At 43.9% G+C, this 15,447-nt stretch overlaps 1 protein-coding gene across 8 annotated transcripts in view; it reads right to left on the bottom strand.

Moving 5' to 3' along the window:
* BIN1 (bridging integrator 1) overlaps nucleotides 1-15,447 on the bottom strand; it is a 177,038-nt gene that overhangs the window by 48,061 nt on the left and 113,530 nt on the right. For 6 of the 8 annotated variants that reach the window (XM_040358225.1, XM_040358226.1, XM_040358228.1 and 3 more), the window contains exons 7-10: nucleotides 12,963-13,055; nucleotides 8,203-8,288; nucleotides 3,743-3,818; nucleotides 74-165 (exon numbers count right to left, since the gene is read on the bottom strand). In XM_040358225.1, the coding sequence (XP_040214159.1) occupies nucleotides 74-165; nucleotides 3,743-3,818; nucleotides 8,203-8,288; nucleotides 12,963-13,055 (347 nt within the window). The remainder of the gene's footprint in view (nucleotides 1-73; nucleotides 166-3,742; nucleotides 3,819-8,202; nucleotides 8,289-12,962; nucleotides 13,056-15,447) is intronic. The other 2 variants (XM_040358227.1, XM_040358229.1) reach the window with 1 other exon arrangement.

The following is a 15,447-nucleotide window of genomic DNA, read 5'->3' as shown; positions in this document are numbered from 1 at the left end:
GACGGCCCTGGATACGCCATGACCTGGACCAATGACTGAAATGTAGATTACAGGTGGGGTTGTCTTCACTCACCTTGGCTGGGCTTTCCCGGTGAAGGCGTTGCTTGACGGTTTCTCCTGATGGCTCTCAAGGTTCGTCATCACTTCATGGAGGTTTTGATGCAGCTGTAACAAAGGTTTGAAGAGGACGATCATGAAATACAACAGCCAGCTACATCCACACTGAACATAAAATACGTGATCACCCGTTCTCTAAGGCCATCTATTTGACGTGAAGTGAAGAACTCGGCCAAGTTGGCTTGAGCCGCCTTAAAAATGGTCTGCAGAGGCCAAAAAAAGATGATGCAGAGAAATAGCTGAGCTCTGACAATCGTTTACCATAAATCTGTCACACATGGAGCCAGGGTCATCTCAATAGCATCATGGGCCCCTCCCCTGGGCCAAAGTAATGCACTGGTCCTCTACCAGGCGGCGCCAATTTTTCGCACCAACTCTCAAGAGTTGGGCAAAGTAATGCATTGGGGCCCCATCAGCTTTCCCCAATTTACACACCTACTTTCAAGAAATAAAGTATAAATAGTTGATAGAATTAAACATATAGACCCGGATTCACAAAGCACTTACGCCGACGTATCTCGCGATATGCCGCGTAAGTGCAAATATGCGCCGTCGTATCTGTGCGCCGTGCCCACAAAACTAGATATGCCTGAAAATAGGCTTCATCCGACCGACGTAACTTTCCTACGCCGGCGTATCGTGGGTGCATATTTACGCTGGCCGCAAGTGGCGCTCCCATTGATTTCCTATTCAAATATGAAAATGAGGGAGATACGTCGATTCACGAACGTACTTGCGCCCGGCGCAAGTCGTACGTCCGGCGTAAAGTTATTCCCCATATAGGAGGCGCAACTCATGCCAGGGTATGGACCAGGGAACACAAGCCGACGTATTTTACGTTGTTTACGTAGTACGTATATAGGGCTGGGCGTAGGTTACGTTCACGTCGTAGGCAGTGATCCGTCGTATATTAGGGAGTAGTTCCGACGTGATTCTGAGCATGCGCCGTTCGTTTTAAGTACTTGTATGGCACTCGGACCATCATTTGCATGGGGTCATGCCTCATTAGCTTCCACCTACGACGGCTTACGCCAAGGGAACCCAGCGCAGTTTGGAAGGCAAGTGCTTTGTGAATTCGGTGCTTGCCTCTCTGCGCTATGTCGGCGTAGCGTATATTAGATATGCTACACCGGCATAAATATGCGCCAATGTATGTGAATCCGGGCCATATTCATTAGTACTTTTAAAAAAAAAAAATTACAAAAAAAGGAGAACATTCCATAAATCAAAGACTAGCCAACACAAAGGGCACAGGAGGGCACAGTATAGGTTCTGGGATGCTTCCCGGGACATGACCATATTCGGTTTAGTTCAGTTTAGTGAAAAGCGTGACTGCCCAGGCCAAATCCGGGACAGTTGGCAAGTATGATGTAATGCAAGATTGTGGGGGCCCCCCTCATGTAACTGGGGCCCCTGGGCAGAGCCCAGGAGTGCCCTTGCATTAAGATGGCCCTGCATGGAGCAAGATCCCAGAGTCACAGAACACTACTATCTTGAAAATAATTACTTTAAAGCGGAGTTCCGGCCACAATTTCACTTTTTAAATATAAATACCCCTGTAATACACAAGCTTAATGTATTCTAGTAAAGTTAGTCTGTAAACTAAGGTCCGTTTTGTTAGGTTGTTACAGCATTTAGACACTTTATAAAATAGAAATTGACTGGGGCCATCTTAAGTGTGGGCATCATGAAGCCAGACTGTATGACTTCCTGGATTTCAGCCTTGCAGATCTCGCACATGCTCAGTGCTGCACAAGCAGTGTAATAGGTTTCAGATCAGGTTTCAGCACCTGTACTGTCCAAGTCACATGATTCTTTGAGACTGGGGAGTGCACAGACTCCTGGAAAGTTACACCCACTACATTCCCAGGAGTCTGTGCGGTGTAGGTTAGGAAGCTTAAGCACCTAGGTGCAGGAAGTGGGAAGATTAACTATTCTGCCTAGCAACAACACTTTGAAGGCATCTAAAAAAAAAAATGTTTTTCTTAAAGGACTAATGACATTTTTTTTTAAACTACTGATATAATGTTATATTTATGGGTGGAACTCCACTTTAATTGATTTTGCGGTTTCCAATTAATCGGCTCGGTGGATGAAAACGTGTAAACCGCAAGATAAATGGCAGTTACTGTGATAACTTACTGCCATTTATATTTCCGGTTACAAAGTCTAATGTTGGATACTTATCCAATGAAGGGACTTCAATCCAGCAACTAGAATAGGTGCCCTTAAGTGACATCTGGAATAAATGCATTATTAGTGCTATTCTGTTTATTTTGCGTTTTTGCTGGATCTATTTTTCAATGGAGAGCAAAGATCTCCTAATTGATCTTAGTTCTTTTTTTTGGGGGGGGAGATATAAAGTATCCATCTTCCCTTAGAACACAGCAACTACCACAATTAGGCTAGGGCTCCTCAAGAGCCCCACAATAGCTTCACCTATAGCTGTGAGTGTGTGCCTACGCGTTTCATACATTGCGTGTTAGACCGCCCATTAATTTAAATGGGCGAGAGATGGCAAAACAAAAAAAAAAAGTCCAGTGGCACCATGCGGTTTGATTTTCACGTTAGATGCATTGCGGTGTCAAAGTGATTCTAAAGGTTCATTGACCGCTTGCCGACCGTGTCATGTACATTTACGTTGGCAGAATGGCACAACTGCGCAAAGTAACATATATACACACACATTACTTTGAATTTTGCATCCTGCCGTGGCGTCACTATGGGGGTGCACCCAGGTGACACCAGCTAGAGGGGTGACACCATCAAGTTGGATGGGATATCCAACCACAAGTGTCAGCTCACTCCCCCCCCCCCCCCCCCTCATCTGTGACGGTGCACGGATCGGCGCACCGGCAGTGCAGTTATGAATTAAGGGGGTCGGTTACCGTTCTGCGATCCTCCAACCAAAACCTACTCCAAATCCCCAAAACCAGATACAAGGCCAAAGGAGAAAGAAGATTTGCTGTCCAAGGCCCTCGACTTTGGAACACTTTACCAACCTCCATTCGGTTGGAGGAGAACCACTTGGCCTTTAGGAGAAAGATCAAGACCTATCTCTTCTAAGGTCAAAGGAGGAATGGTCAAACAAGCGCCCAGAGGCGATTCAGTTCGCATGTGCAGCGCTATATAAGTTTTTCACTCACTCACTGTGAACTGCCAGTTCGAAACTAGCCTGCCCACCACCCTGCAGGGCACTGTGGCAGGCTGGACAGGGAGACCCCAATGCAATCGCCTACCCCAGTGTCTCTGGGCACTGCAGTCTGCAGCGGCGGGACATAGCACTGTGGCAGGCTAAGGAGGGGTTGGGGGGGGGGGGGGAGGGTCAGAGCCATGCCGGGAGTGGGGGGTGGTGACACAACTGTTGAACAATCAGATTGCATAATATATGGTCAGCCCAAGTCCTCAAAGCCCCCACACCTTATACAGTTATCTGTATTTCTTTTCACAATCCATCATCATCATCTCTACACAAAATACTCCCCCCCCCCCCCCCACAAATCTGGCTACATAGAACATGCACAATTTTCTGGCATGCGCGCCCCCCCCCCCCCCCACACACACACAAATCTGGCTACATAGAACATGCACAATTTTCTGGCATGCGCCCCCCCCCACCCCTCACCTTGCTCATCTCTTTGTGGAAATTTTCCTCCAGGCCCGCGATACTCTGGAATGTGTTGACATAGAAACCAACACGGCTGCCAAATAAACATAAAACACAATCCGTTATTTTTCCCCCCCAAACGGCCCAACTTCAACTGTTACAGCTGTTCAGGATCACAATGCTAAGACTGTCGTCATCCGTCCGTCACCTGTTATCGCTTTTCCACCATCATTAATGTGACGACCCATTAATGTGCAAGTAGACCCAAACCATCAACTTCTCGGATTTGCTTTCTTTTTGCTTGTTAAAGCTGAACTCCGGGCACAAAAAAAAAAAAATATTGTATTCAGATACACTATATCGTCAAAAGTATTGGGACGCCTGCCTTTACACGCACATGAACTTTAATGGCATCCAAGTCTTAGGCCCCTTTCACATTGGGACGTTTTTCATGCGGCACAGCGCTAAAAATAGCGCTGCTATACCGCATGAAAAATCATGCCCTGTACTCTTCAATGTGAAAGCCCGAAGGCTTTCACATTGAAGCGATGCGCTAGCAGGAGCGCTCCAAAAGTCCTGCTAGCCGCATCTTTACCGCGGTATAGGAGCGGTGTGTTCACCGCTTCTATACCGCGCCTTCCCATTGAAATCAATGGGAAAGCATGGTAATACCGCTGTAATACCGGCGCAACGGGGGCGGTATTAACCCTGTTTCGGCCGCTAGCGTGGGTTAAAACCTCACCGCTAGCGCCCAAATATCGCGGTAAACAGGATGGTATAGCCGCGCTACAAGTAGCGCGGCTATACCGTCACCGCGGGTCCGCGCCTCAGTGTGAAACCGGCCTTAGTCCGTAGGGTTCAATATTGAGTTGGCCCCGCCCTTTGCAGCTATAACAGCTTCAACTCTTCTCGGAATGCCGTCCACAAGGTTTAGGAGTGTCTATGGGAATGTTTGACCATTCTTCCAGAAGAGCATTTGTGAGGTCAGGCACAATGTTGGGCTCACAGTCTCCGCTCTCATTCGCTCTAGGCCAGTCAAGTTCCTCCACGCCAAACTCACACATCCATGTCTTTATGGACCTTGCTTTGTGCACTTGTCCAAATAATTAGGTGGAGGCAGGCGCGGACTGGCCATAGGGCATACCGGGCATTTTCCCGATGGACCGCGGCGGCCCGCATGTCACGTCTAGCCCCAGTGTAACATGCAGGGGGTCCAGAACTGTTAGGGGAATGCCTGTGTAACAAACTGTGGGGGGCTGTGTAATCTAAGGGGGTCCAGAGGTGCGGTGCTATGTAATGTAAAAAGGGTCCACATCCCATCATTAACCGCCGCCGAATCGCTGCTGCACCTCCCCCCCTCCCGGGCTGCTTAGTCTAAAATCCCCGGGCCTATTTTTTGTCCCAGTCTGGGCCTGGGTGGAGGGGATTATGGTGTGCGGTTGTTTCTCAGGGGTTGTTGCTCGGCCCCTTAGGTCCAGTGAAGAGAACTCTTAAAGGTATCAACATACCAAGACATTTTGGACAATTTCATGTTCCCACAAAGTTGGGAACAGTTTGGGGACGGCCCCTTCCTGTTCCAACACGACTGCGCACCCGTGCACAAAGCAAGGTCCATAAAGACATGAATTGAGTCAAAATTCCTATAGACACCCTCCTAAACCTTGTGGACGGCCTTCCTAGAAGAGTTGAAGGTGTTATAGCTGCAAAGGGCGGGGCCAACTCAATATTAAACCCTACAGACTAATAGCCAGATTCAGATACACTGGCTTAATTTTGAGGCAGCGTAGCGTATCACATATACGCTACGCCGCCGTAAGTCAGAGAGGCAAGTGCTGTATTCACAAAGCACTTGCCTCCTAAGTTACGGCAGCGTAGCGTAAATGGGCCGGCGTAAGCGCGCCTAATTCAAATGAGGAACATGCGTCGGATAGAATGCCTAAGATACGTCGAACACTGCCTACTACGTGAACGCAACTTACGCACAGCCCTATTCGCGTACGACTTACGCAAACGACGTAAAAAGATAGGCCTATTCCGACGTCCATACCTTGCATGGGCTGCGCCACCTAGGGAGCAGCTTTATCTTTACGCCGGCGTATCTCTAACGTAAACGGCGTAACTAATTGCGACGGGCGCACGTACGTTCGTGAATCGGCGTATCTTGCTCATTTTCATATTCGACGCTGCAAACAACGGAAGCGCCACCTAGCGGCCAGCGTAAATATACACCCTAAGATACGACGGCGTAGGAGACTTGCGCCGCTCGTATCTTAGCCTAATTTAAGCGTATCTGGTTTCCAGAATACGCTTAAATTTACGACTGCGTAGATTCAGAGTTACGACGGTGTATCTACTGATACGCCGCCGTAACTCTCTGTGAATCTAGCTATAACACTGGGATGCCATTAAAGTTCATGTGCGTGTAAAGGTAGGCTTTGCCAAGTGTTTGCCCTGGAACTATGCAGGCACCATCAATTGGAAAGTCCACAAGCCACAGCTCAAGAAACCCCTAGCAACCTCTTGAGGAACCCTCGTGTTCCGCTGAACCCTGGTTGAGAATGGCTGCTATAGAGTGTTCCCATTATTTAGAAGTCGACGACCCCTTATGTTGGCGTTCAGTAGGAATAATGCAACCCTTACAGACCGCTAAAAAAGATAGCAAAGCCAGCGGCACAACACCCTTTATCTTTTTTAGCGGTCTGTAAGGGTTGCATTATTCCTACTGACCGCCAATGTAAGAGGTCATCGACTCCTGATTAAAGAGAACACTCTATAGCAGCCATTCTCAACCAGGGTTCAGTGGAACACGAGGGTTCCTCAAGAGGTTGCTAGGGGTTTCTTGAGTTGTGGCTTGTTGACCTTCCATATGATAGTGTCTGCATAGTTCTGGGACTACCAATACTTGGCAAAGTCAGCAGCATGACACCAATTATGTTTTTTAGACATCTATTTCCTCTGATCACCAATGGAAGGGACCATTGACTCCTGGTCAACTGGTCCTAGTAAAAGGTTCTTTCAAGACTTGAACGTTATTAGAGGGATCCTCTGGGCTACAAAAAAAAAAATGGGAAAGGCTGGCCCAAGGTTTTGTAATCAAAGGGGACAGGGAGGAAGATGCAATATAACATTTTTGTCCTTGGGTATAGATACACTTTAGAAGTACTCTAATGCCTCGTACACACGACCATTTTTCCCGTCGGAAAAACTGCCATGGCCGCTTTAGGCTTTAGGCCTGGAAAACCGAGCGTGTGCATGCTCCATCGCAATTTTCCTGCCGGCGCAAAAAAAAAAAAACATGGGGCCAGATCCACAAATAGCGGGCGTAACTTAACTTTTCCCATTTAAGTTACACTGCCGCAAATTGTCCAAGTTAGTGCCCGATCCACAAAGCACTTACCTGGAAATTTGCAGCGGTGTAACTTAAATCTGTCCGGCGCAAGGCGGGCCAAATAGAATGGGGCGAGTCCCATTTAAATTAGGCGCGCTCCCGCACCAGACGTACTGCGCATGCTCCGTCGGGTAAATTACCCGACGTGCATTGCGCTGACTGACGTCGCACCGACGTCATTTGCTTAGACGGTAATGTAAATGGCGTCCAGCGCCATTCACGGACGTCTTACACAAATGACGTTGATGTTTAAATTTCGACGCGGGAACGACGGCCATACTTAATATGGCTTAGGAGAACTAGGGCTCAGCCCTAGTTTTACGCGGCGTAACCTGACGGAAACTACGTAGATTTAGATCGACGGGCCGTTCGGGGATCGCCATAAATCTTCATTTGCATATTCTACGCCGGCCACAATGGCCTCGCCACCTAGCGGCCGGCCTAGAATTGCATCCTTAAGATCCGACAGTGTAATTCAAATTACACCTGTCGGATCTTAGGGCTAGCTATGCGTAACTGATTCTATGAATCAGTCGCATAGTTAGAAACAGAGATACGACGGAGTATCAGTAGATACGACGGAGTATCAGTAGATACGACGGAGTATCAGTAGCTACGCCGTCATATCTCGTTTGTGGATCTGGCCCATGGTCTCTTGTTTCCCGGCTGTCTTTTTCCCGTCACGAAAACCGGTCATGTGTATGCTGTTCCAAGGGGAAAAAAACCCATGCATGGAGCGCTCCTTCTGGTAAAACTAGCATTCGGAATGGAGATGCCACATTTGTGACGCTGCAACGGAGTGAAAAGCACGAAGACTGGAAAGCGCGAATCGTCCCTCACCAAACCTTTACTAACACGAGGATCAGCAAAAGCAGCCCAAAGGGTGGCGCCGTTTGAATGGAACTTCCCCTTTAAAGTCCCGTCGTACGTGGTGTACGTCACCGCGCTTTGGATGGGTGGTATTTGGCCTGAACGTGTGTATGCAAGGCAGGCATGAGAGGAATCCCGTTGTAATGCCTGCCGAGAAAAATGGACGCGTGTACGAGGCATTGGATCTACATGGTCAGTTTTACAAACCCCCTTCACCTACCTATTCCATAATGAAGGAAGCTCCTCCTGCAGGTCAACATTCATCTCTTCAAAGACCTTCTGAGATTTTAGCAGCTCTTCTTCAGCCTGGACAAAATAAGATGCAGAGTGTTAGGACACAATGTGGACAATCCCATTACGAGGGTCACTGGGAGAAGAGGGCAACCCGCGTCACTACAGAGGTGGAAAACTTACTGCAACCGTCTTAAAAAGAACCCACAGAGAGGTCTCTATTATCCCAAATAAAGCCATGAGAATAAGGACCATTTCCTCAATACCATACATAATATATTAGATTTTTCACTCCAGCAGTATATAATGAGTTTGTAAATTGTAGAGAAATGTTAACCAATACATTACAATTTAACGACACCCATCCGATTTTAGATGACTAAAATGTCCTGGAGACTAAATACGACTAAAACAATTGCAGAAGACTAAAATGGAACTAAAACGCTATTTTATTCCCAAGACTAAATCTAAAATGAAATTTTCTGCCAAAATTAACACTGACTGATGGCACCGGTCACATTTGGCTAAAGCCCACCATGTCTATACGAATAACCGTGTCTTTGTATCTCAGCAATATGTATAGCTTCTATATAGCAGACCTGTATTACAAAAACAATAGTGTAACATTTCAGAAGACAATAAAAACACAAAAAAAAAAAAAAAAAAAAAGAAGGACCAAAGCCAACAGTGGATCATTTTATAACAGAAATCAAAACTTTTCAGTTCATGTTGATGAGCATTACACCAAATGGAGAATCCAATGCCGGCCACACAGTCAGATCTTGTTTTAGATTTTGGTCCACCAGTGGGGAGTTGACTGAATGACTTGAATGGACCATAAAGCAAAGTTCACGGTTTGTGATAAGGCAGAGCACAGAAGGGCAGACGGCCCCTGACAGCAATGGCCAGGTTGGCACAGCCTAGATTGGTTGTAGTTTGGGACCCATGGTTTCATCTTGAGCAACTTGCCCAAAGGACTGAAGTGGGTACATTACAGTCATCATCCACTTTTCCTCTCCCAGTGAGACGGGTCAGTTGGGATTCACAGAGATTTGCCAGAAAGCTGGAAAATCTCCGAAAGCCATGAATTCTTCTGGTGGTCCCTGATCATACCCCCCCATTCATTCCCCAAGGTAACTCTTAACCACTTGAGACCCGCGCTATTGACAAAAGACATCAACAGCGCGGCTCTCACGTGCCCACTGGACGTCTTTTTAAAGTGCATTACCCGCGCACGCTTCTGGGGGGGGGCGCAGCGGGTAAACACTGTCCCGGCGCATCGCTGGGGAGCCGATGCGTGTACCTGGTGGCTGCGATGTCCGCCGGGTACACGCGATCGTCGGTAACACAGCAGGGACGTGGAGCTCTGTGTGTAATGATGGGGTGTAAACACAGAGCTCCACGTGCTGTCAGAGGAGAGAGGAGACCGATCTGTGTCCCTTGTACATAGGGACACAGCATCAGTCACCTCCCCCAGTCAGTCCCCTCACAGTTAGAACACACCCAGGATACACATTTAACCCCTTCCTCACCCCCTAGTGTTAACCCCTTCCCTGCCAGTCACATTTATACAGTAATTAGTGCATTTTTATAGCACTGATCGCTGTATAAATGTGAATGGTCCCAAATTTGTGTCAAAAGTGTCCGATACGTCCGCCACAATATCGCAGTCCCAATAAAAATCGCAGATCGCCGCCATTACTAGTAAAAAAAAAAAATAATAATAAAAAAAAATCATAATTCTGTTCCCCATTTTGTAGGCGCTATAACTTTTGCGCAAACCAGTCGCTTATTGCGATTTTTTTTTTTTACAAAAATACGTCGAAAAATACGTATCGGCCTTAACTGAGAAAAAAAATAGTTTTTTTTTAAAAAAAAAATTGGGATATTTATTATAGCAAAAAGTAAAAAATATTGAATTTTTTTCAAAAATTGACGCTCTATTTTTGTTTATAGCGCAAAAACTAAAAACCGCAGAGGTGATCAAATACCACCAAAAGAAAGCTCTATTTGTGGGAAAAAAAGTACGCCAATTTTGTTTGGGAGCCACGTCGCACAATTGTCCGTTAAAGTGACGCAGTGCCGAATCGCAAAAACTGCCCGGGTCCTTTAGCTGCCTAAAGGTCCGGGTCTTAAGTGGTTAAGGTGAAAAACAGGAAGGAGGTTGTAAAGGTTTTTTTTTTTTTTTAAAGTTTGGAGACCCCTGCTTTAACTTTGAATGCAACGGTTTGGGGAAATATGGTTTAGCTCCGCTTTGATGGCCCAGTCTTCGTCCTCATCAGTCATCGTATCTCACATTGGACAGGAAGAGCCCAACAATTTACAGATCTGGCCATCCAAACCTCCAACAAAATCACAGTGTGTAGCCAACGTTAGACAGATTTGTATAGAGTCATGCGCTGGATACAATAAACATCGCCATCACACAAGGCATGCGATTCATTCTACAACACAAGACTACATAGAACTACGGCACCTGGGAATGTCACAACTGCATTAAGCTTTCATAAAGGAAAGAAAAAAAAAAAAAAGGGGAGCAGCATTTTATTATAGTCAAGCTGAAAATTTCAAGTTCCATTGGAAGGGAATTCCCCATTGGAGTGTCCCATTGGGGAGATTTCCCCTCACTTCCTGTCCCATAGCCAAAACAGGAAGTGAGTGGAAATCCCTTCAAAGTAGATGACACCAGAACTAGGGTTCCCATTGGAAGATTTCCCATCTATCCCTATCCTGGAACATTATTTATAATTCTGAATTTTCTTTCACTTTTGAAAGAGAGAGAGGGGGAATCTCTAAACACAGACATCAATAAAAACCTTGACATGGGTCCCAATCCCTCTCCACTCTATTCAAAGCTAAAAAAATAAAAAATAAAAAATAAATAAATAAATAAATAAATAAATAAATGGTAAAATAAAGTTTTGCCTTTATACTTTAAAGTTTAACTCCATATAGTAACCATGATTCACCCTTGCAGCTAAACTTTGATTAATGTTATAACTCTAGACAGTCCATGCAAAATACACCTAAACATTTATTGCCTAAATTCTGCCATAGATTTTTTTATTTTTCTATTATTTTTTTTTTTTTGTATGTGACTTTTCAGCTGCTAGAGACTTGTGAAAAAAAAGAAAAAGAAAAAAGAAGGTGGTGACATTCCCAAGAAAACAAAGCATGCATCCTACAACACAGCCGTGCTCGGTCTGCAACTTGATGGTTGTTCTTCAATACATCCGGTTTTTGGTTTTTAAATTTCCAGTGCTACAGTTTAACAGATCTTGAGTAGGTGGTTAGGTGCGTCTTGTATAAAAAAAAAAAAAAAAAAAGAAAAAAAAAACCTAGTGCAATGATTATGTTTATTTTTACAAATGTAGTGCATTGATTAAGATTTTGTTTATTATAATAATAATAATAATAATAATAATAATAATAATAATAATAATAATAAATGTAGTGCAATGATGACGGTTTTTTATTTTTACAAATGTGATGCAATGATTCATAATAATTTTTATTTTTTTAATATTATATTATTATTTTGATAAGTATTTTTACTATTACTACAAATGTAGTGCAAGGATTCATGATTTTTATTATAATAATAATAATAATAATAATAATAATAATAATAATACAATAATAATACAATAATAATACAAATGTAGTGCAATGATTCATAATGATATTTTTTTATATTATTATTTTGATAAGTATTTTTTATTATTATTACTAGAAATGTAGTGCAATGATTCATAATGATTTTTATTTTATTATTATTATTATTATTATTATTATAATAATAAAAAAAATAAAAATCATTATGAATCATTGCACTACATTTATTATTATAATTTATTATTATATATGTAGTGCAATGATTCATAATGATTTTTATTTTTTTATTATAATAATGCAAATGTAGTGCAATGATTCATAATGATTTTTATATTATTATTTTCATAAGTATTTTTATTATTACTACAAATGTAGTGCAATGATTGATGATTTTTATTTTTTTATATTATTACTATTAATAATAATAATAATAATAATAATAATAATAATAATAATAATAATATTATTATTATTATTAAATAATAATAATAATATTATATTATTATTATTATTATTATTTTCATAAGTATTTTTATTATTACTACAAATGTAGTGCAATGATTCATGATTTTTATTTTTTTATATTATTACTATTAATAATAATAATAATAATAATAATAATAATAATAATAATAATAATATTAAATAATAATAATAATATTATATTATTATTATTATTATTATTATTTTAATAAGTATTTTTATTATTACTACAAATGTAGTGCAATGATTCATGATTTTTATTTTTTTATATTATTACTATTAATAATAATAATAATAATAATAATAATAAAAATGTAGTGCAATGATTCATAATGATTTTTATTTTTTTATATTATTATTATATTATTTTGAGAAGTATTTTTATTATTATTACTACAAATGTAGTGCAATGATTCATAATGATTTAAAAAAAAAATATTTTTACAAATGTATTTTTTCTCTTTGGGAGTATCTCACCAAAAATGATATTTTTATTGCAGGGGATGCCCAAAAATCTAAATTCGTATCTTAGTGCAGACTTCTGGGAAAATCAGTGCGTCACGCAACATTGCAGAGACCGAGCACAGCCGCGGCACACAGGGACAAGCTACCACAGAGACGGGCAGGGTTAGCGCTCGGCCAGGAAGTCACCTGGTTTCGGAGCAGGTTAGTTTGCGCCACCAAATGGGCCTGTATTTTCCCCTGGCACCACTGGGGGGCAGCCTTCTCCAGAAGAGACACCGGCTGCAAGTGTTGTCACCGAGGTGAGCACAGAGAGAGAGAAGAGGGGACAGAAAACAGAAGAGAGTTTTTAATGGTGACAATTACAAGGAAGCAGCAAATCAGCGTTAGGTCATCCTTTGTGGCATGCCAGGAGTGAGACACACAGGACTCCACACAGACGGGACCAGTGCCGCCGCCGAGACACCCCAACAAAACTGCAAAGAGGAACAAGAGTTATTAGTCACACCTGGGGGGGGGATCCGAACCGTCAGGACTCCGGGAACGGAATGTGCAATTATTATTTTATACATTTGCAGAATTAAAAAAAAAAATTGCAACATCTTTGCAACATGCAGAGAAATATTTCCAAGGTCAGGAATACATGAGAAGCGGATTCTGCTCGGGACGGAAGAAAACAAAGCGGCCGCTTCCCACAGAATAAATCACACCGTGTTACAAAGAAACGTTCAATTCATGTATCAGAATAATAAAGAAATAAAAAAGAAATAAAAAAACACACCACATCTTAGACCAGGGATTCTCAACATATTTTGGCACCCTTCAAAAAGAATGCAAAATCCCAAGTCACCCCAGTCTAAAATTGTGTCCTTCCATCATATCAGAAGTCCTCACCCCTACACCCCCCCCCCCCCCCTTACCCTCAGTACCCCATTTTGCACCAGAGTTCTCGGTCCCTCCCTTACAGAAGCCCCATTTCACCCCCCCCCCCCCACCTTCACCTTAAACACCAGAGTCTTCGGTTCCCCCCCTGCCCCCCTCACCAGAATCTTCAGCCCCCCCCCCCTCCACCTTGACACCAGAGTCTTCGGTTCCCCCCTCACCAGAATCTTCAGCCCCTCCCCCCTCACCAGAATCTTCAGCCCCCCCCCTCCACCTTGACACCAAAGTCTTCGGTTCCCCCCCTGCCCCCCTCACCAGAATCTTCAGCCCCCCCCCCCCCTCCACCTTGACACCAGAGTCTTCAGTTCCCCCCTGCCCCCCTCACCAGAATCTTCAGCCCCCCCCCCTCCACCTTGACACCAGAGTCTTCGGTTCCCCCCTCACCAGAATCTTCACCCCCCCCTCCACCTTGACACCAGAGTCTTCGGTTCCCCCCTCACCAGAATCTTCACCCCCCCCCCTCCACCTTGACACCAGAGTCTTCGGTTCCCCCTGCCCCCAACTTAACACCAAAGTCTTAATCCCCCCCCTTAATCTTGACTTCAGTCCCCCCTACCAGAACCTTCAGTTCCCCCCTCCACCCAAACACCAGAGTCAGTTTCTGCCTCCACTCCACCTTCATACCAGAGTCTTCAGTCCCCCCCCCCAACCAGAATCGTCAGTCCTCCCCCCACCTTGACACCAGAGTCCTCAGTAGGGTTGCCACCTTTTCTTCAAGTCAAACCCGAACACTTTAGCGGCACACAGCTATTTTTTTTAATAGTATAAACTATACATATATTTTGCCATTATAAACTATTATATAACATTTCTAATCATATGAAGATAATAACAAGAGTCCCCCCTTTACATCAGAGTCCACAGAGTCCCCCTTTACATCAGAGTCCACAGAGTCCCCCTTTACATCAGAGTCCCCCTTTGACATCTGAACTCGCAGAGTTCCCTTTCACTGTAAGGGGGGACTCTGCAGACTCTGATATAAGCGAGAACTCTGGGAACCCTGATTTAAGGGGGGACACTGAGAACTCTGATGTACAGGGAGGACTCTGGTGTAAAGGGGAACTCTGATGTAAGGGGTGCTCTGAGAACCCTGATTTACCTTAGTGTACTCACTCAGAGGCAGGAGAGAGAAGGGGGGACTTCAGTCACAGACAGGGATTGATGGTGAGCTCACTCACCCCTTGGCAGTTAGCACCTCTCATCCAGGTGTATCTGAGGCTGTTGGGTTTAAAATGTACGGCCCCTGCAGCCAGTAACCCTGCTGGAAAGCCATAGTCTGGTCTGACAAATGTGTCTGAGTTTCAGGTAGTCTGAAACCCGGACACATGATTCCAAACCCGAACTGTCCGGGTGAATCCCGTACAGGTGGCAACCCTAGTCCTCAGTCCCTCCCTGTTGGAATACATTGTTTATGTATTTTGTGCAACAACTACATCAGCCAGTATATGGCAGTTTTTAGAAGTTTGTCAACTCAATGTCTTTTCTATACAAAAATGGTTCCCGTTTCCTGTCTGCAGTAAAGCAGCAGAAAAGTTCATGTGGACTGTGCACTGTGTGTTATGTAGGGCTATATACAGAACTTCCATTACATCAGAATCCCCCCCCCCCCCCAAATTATAAATCAGTCCTTAGTACCCCTCCTTTATAAACAGAGTCCTCGCCCACCACTTTCACATCAGAGTCCTCTGCGCCACAAAAACGCACAATGCTGCGCAAAAATATGGAATGCAGC

Source organism: Rana temporaria, chromosome 6 (genome assembly GCF_905171775.1).
Source record: "Rana temporaria chromosome 6, aRanTem1.1, whole genome shotgun sequence".
NCBI classification, from domain to species: domain Eukaryota; kingdom Metazoa; phylum Chordata; class Amphibia; order Anura; family Ranidae; genus Rana; species Rana temporaria.
Note: the sequence above shows the minus strand (reverse complement) of the source record. Positions and strands in the feature narration are given on the sequence as shown.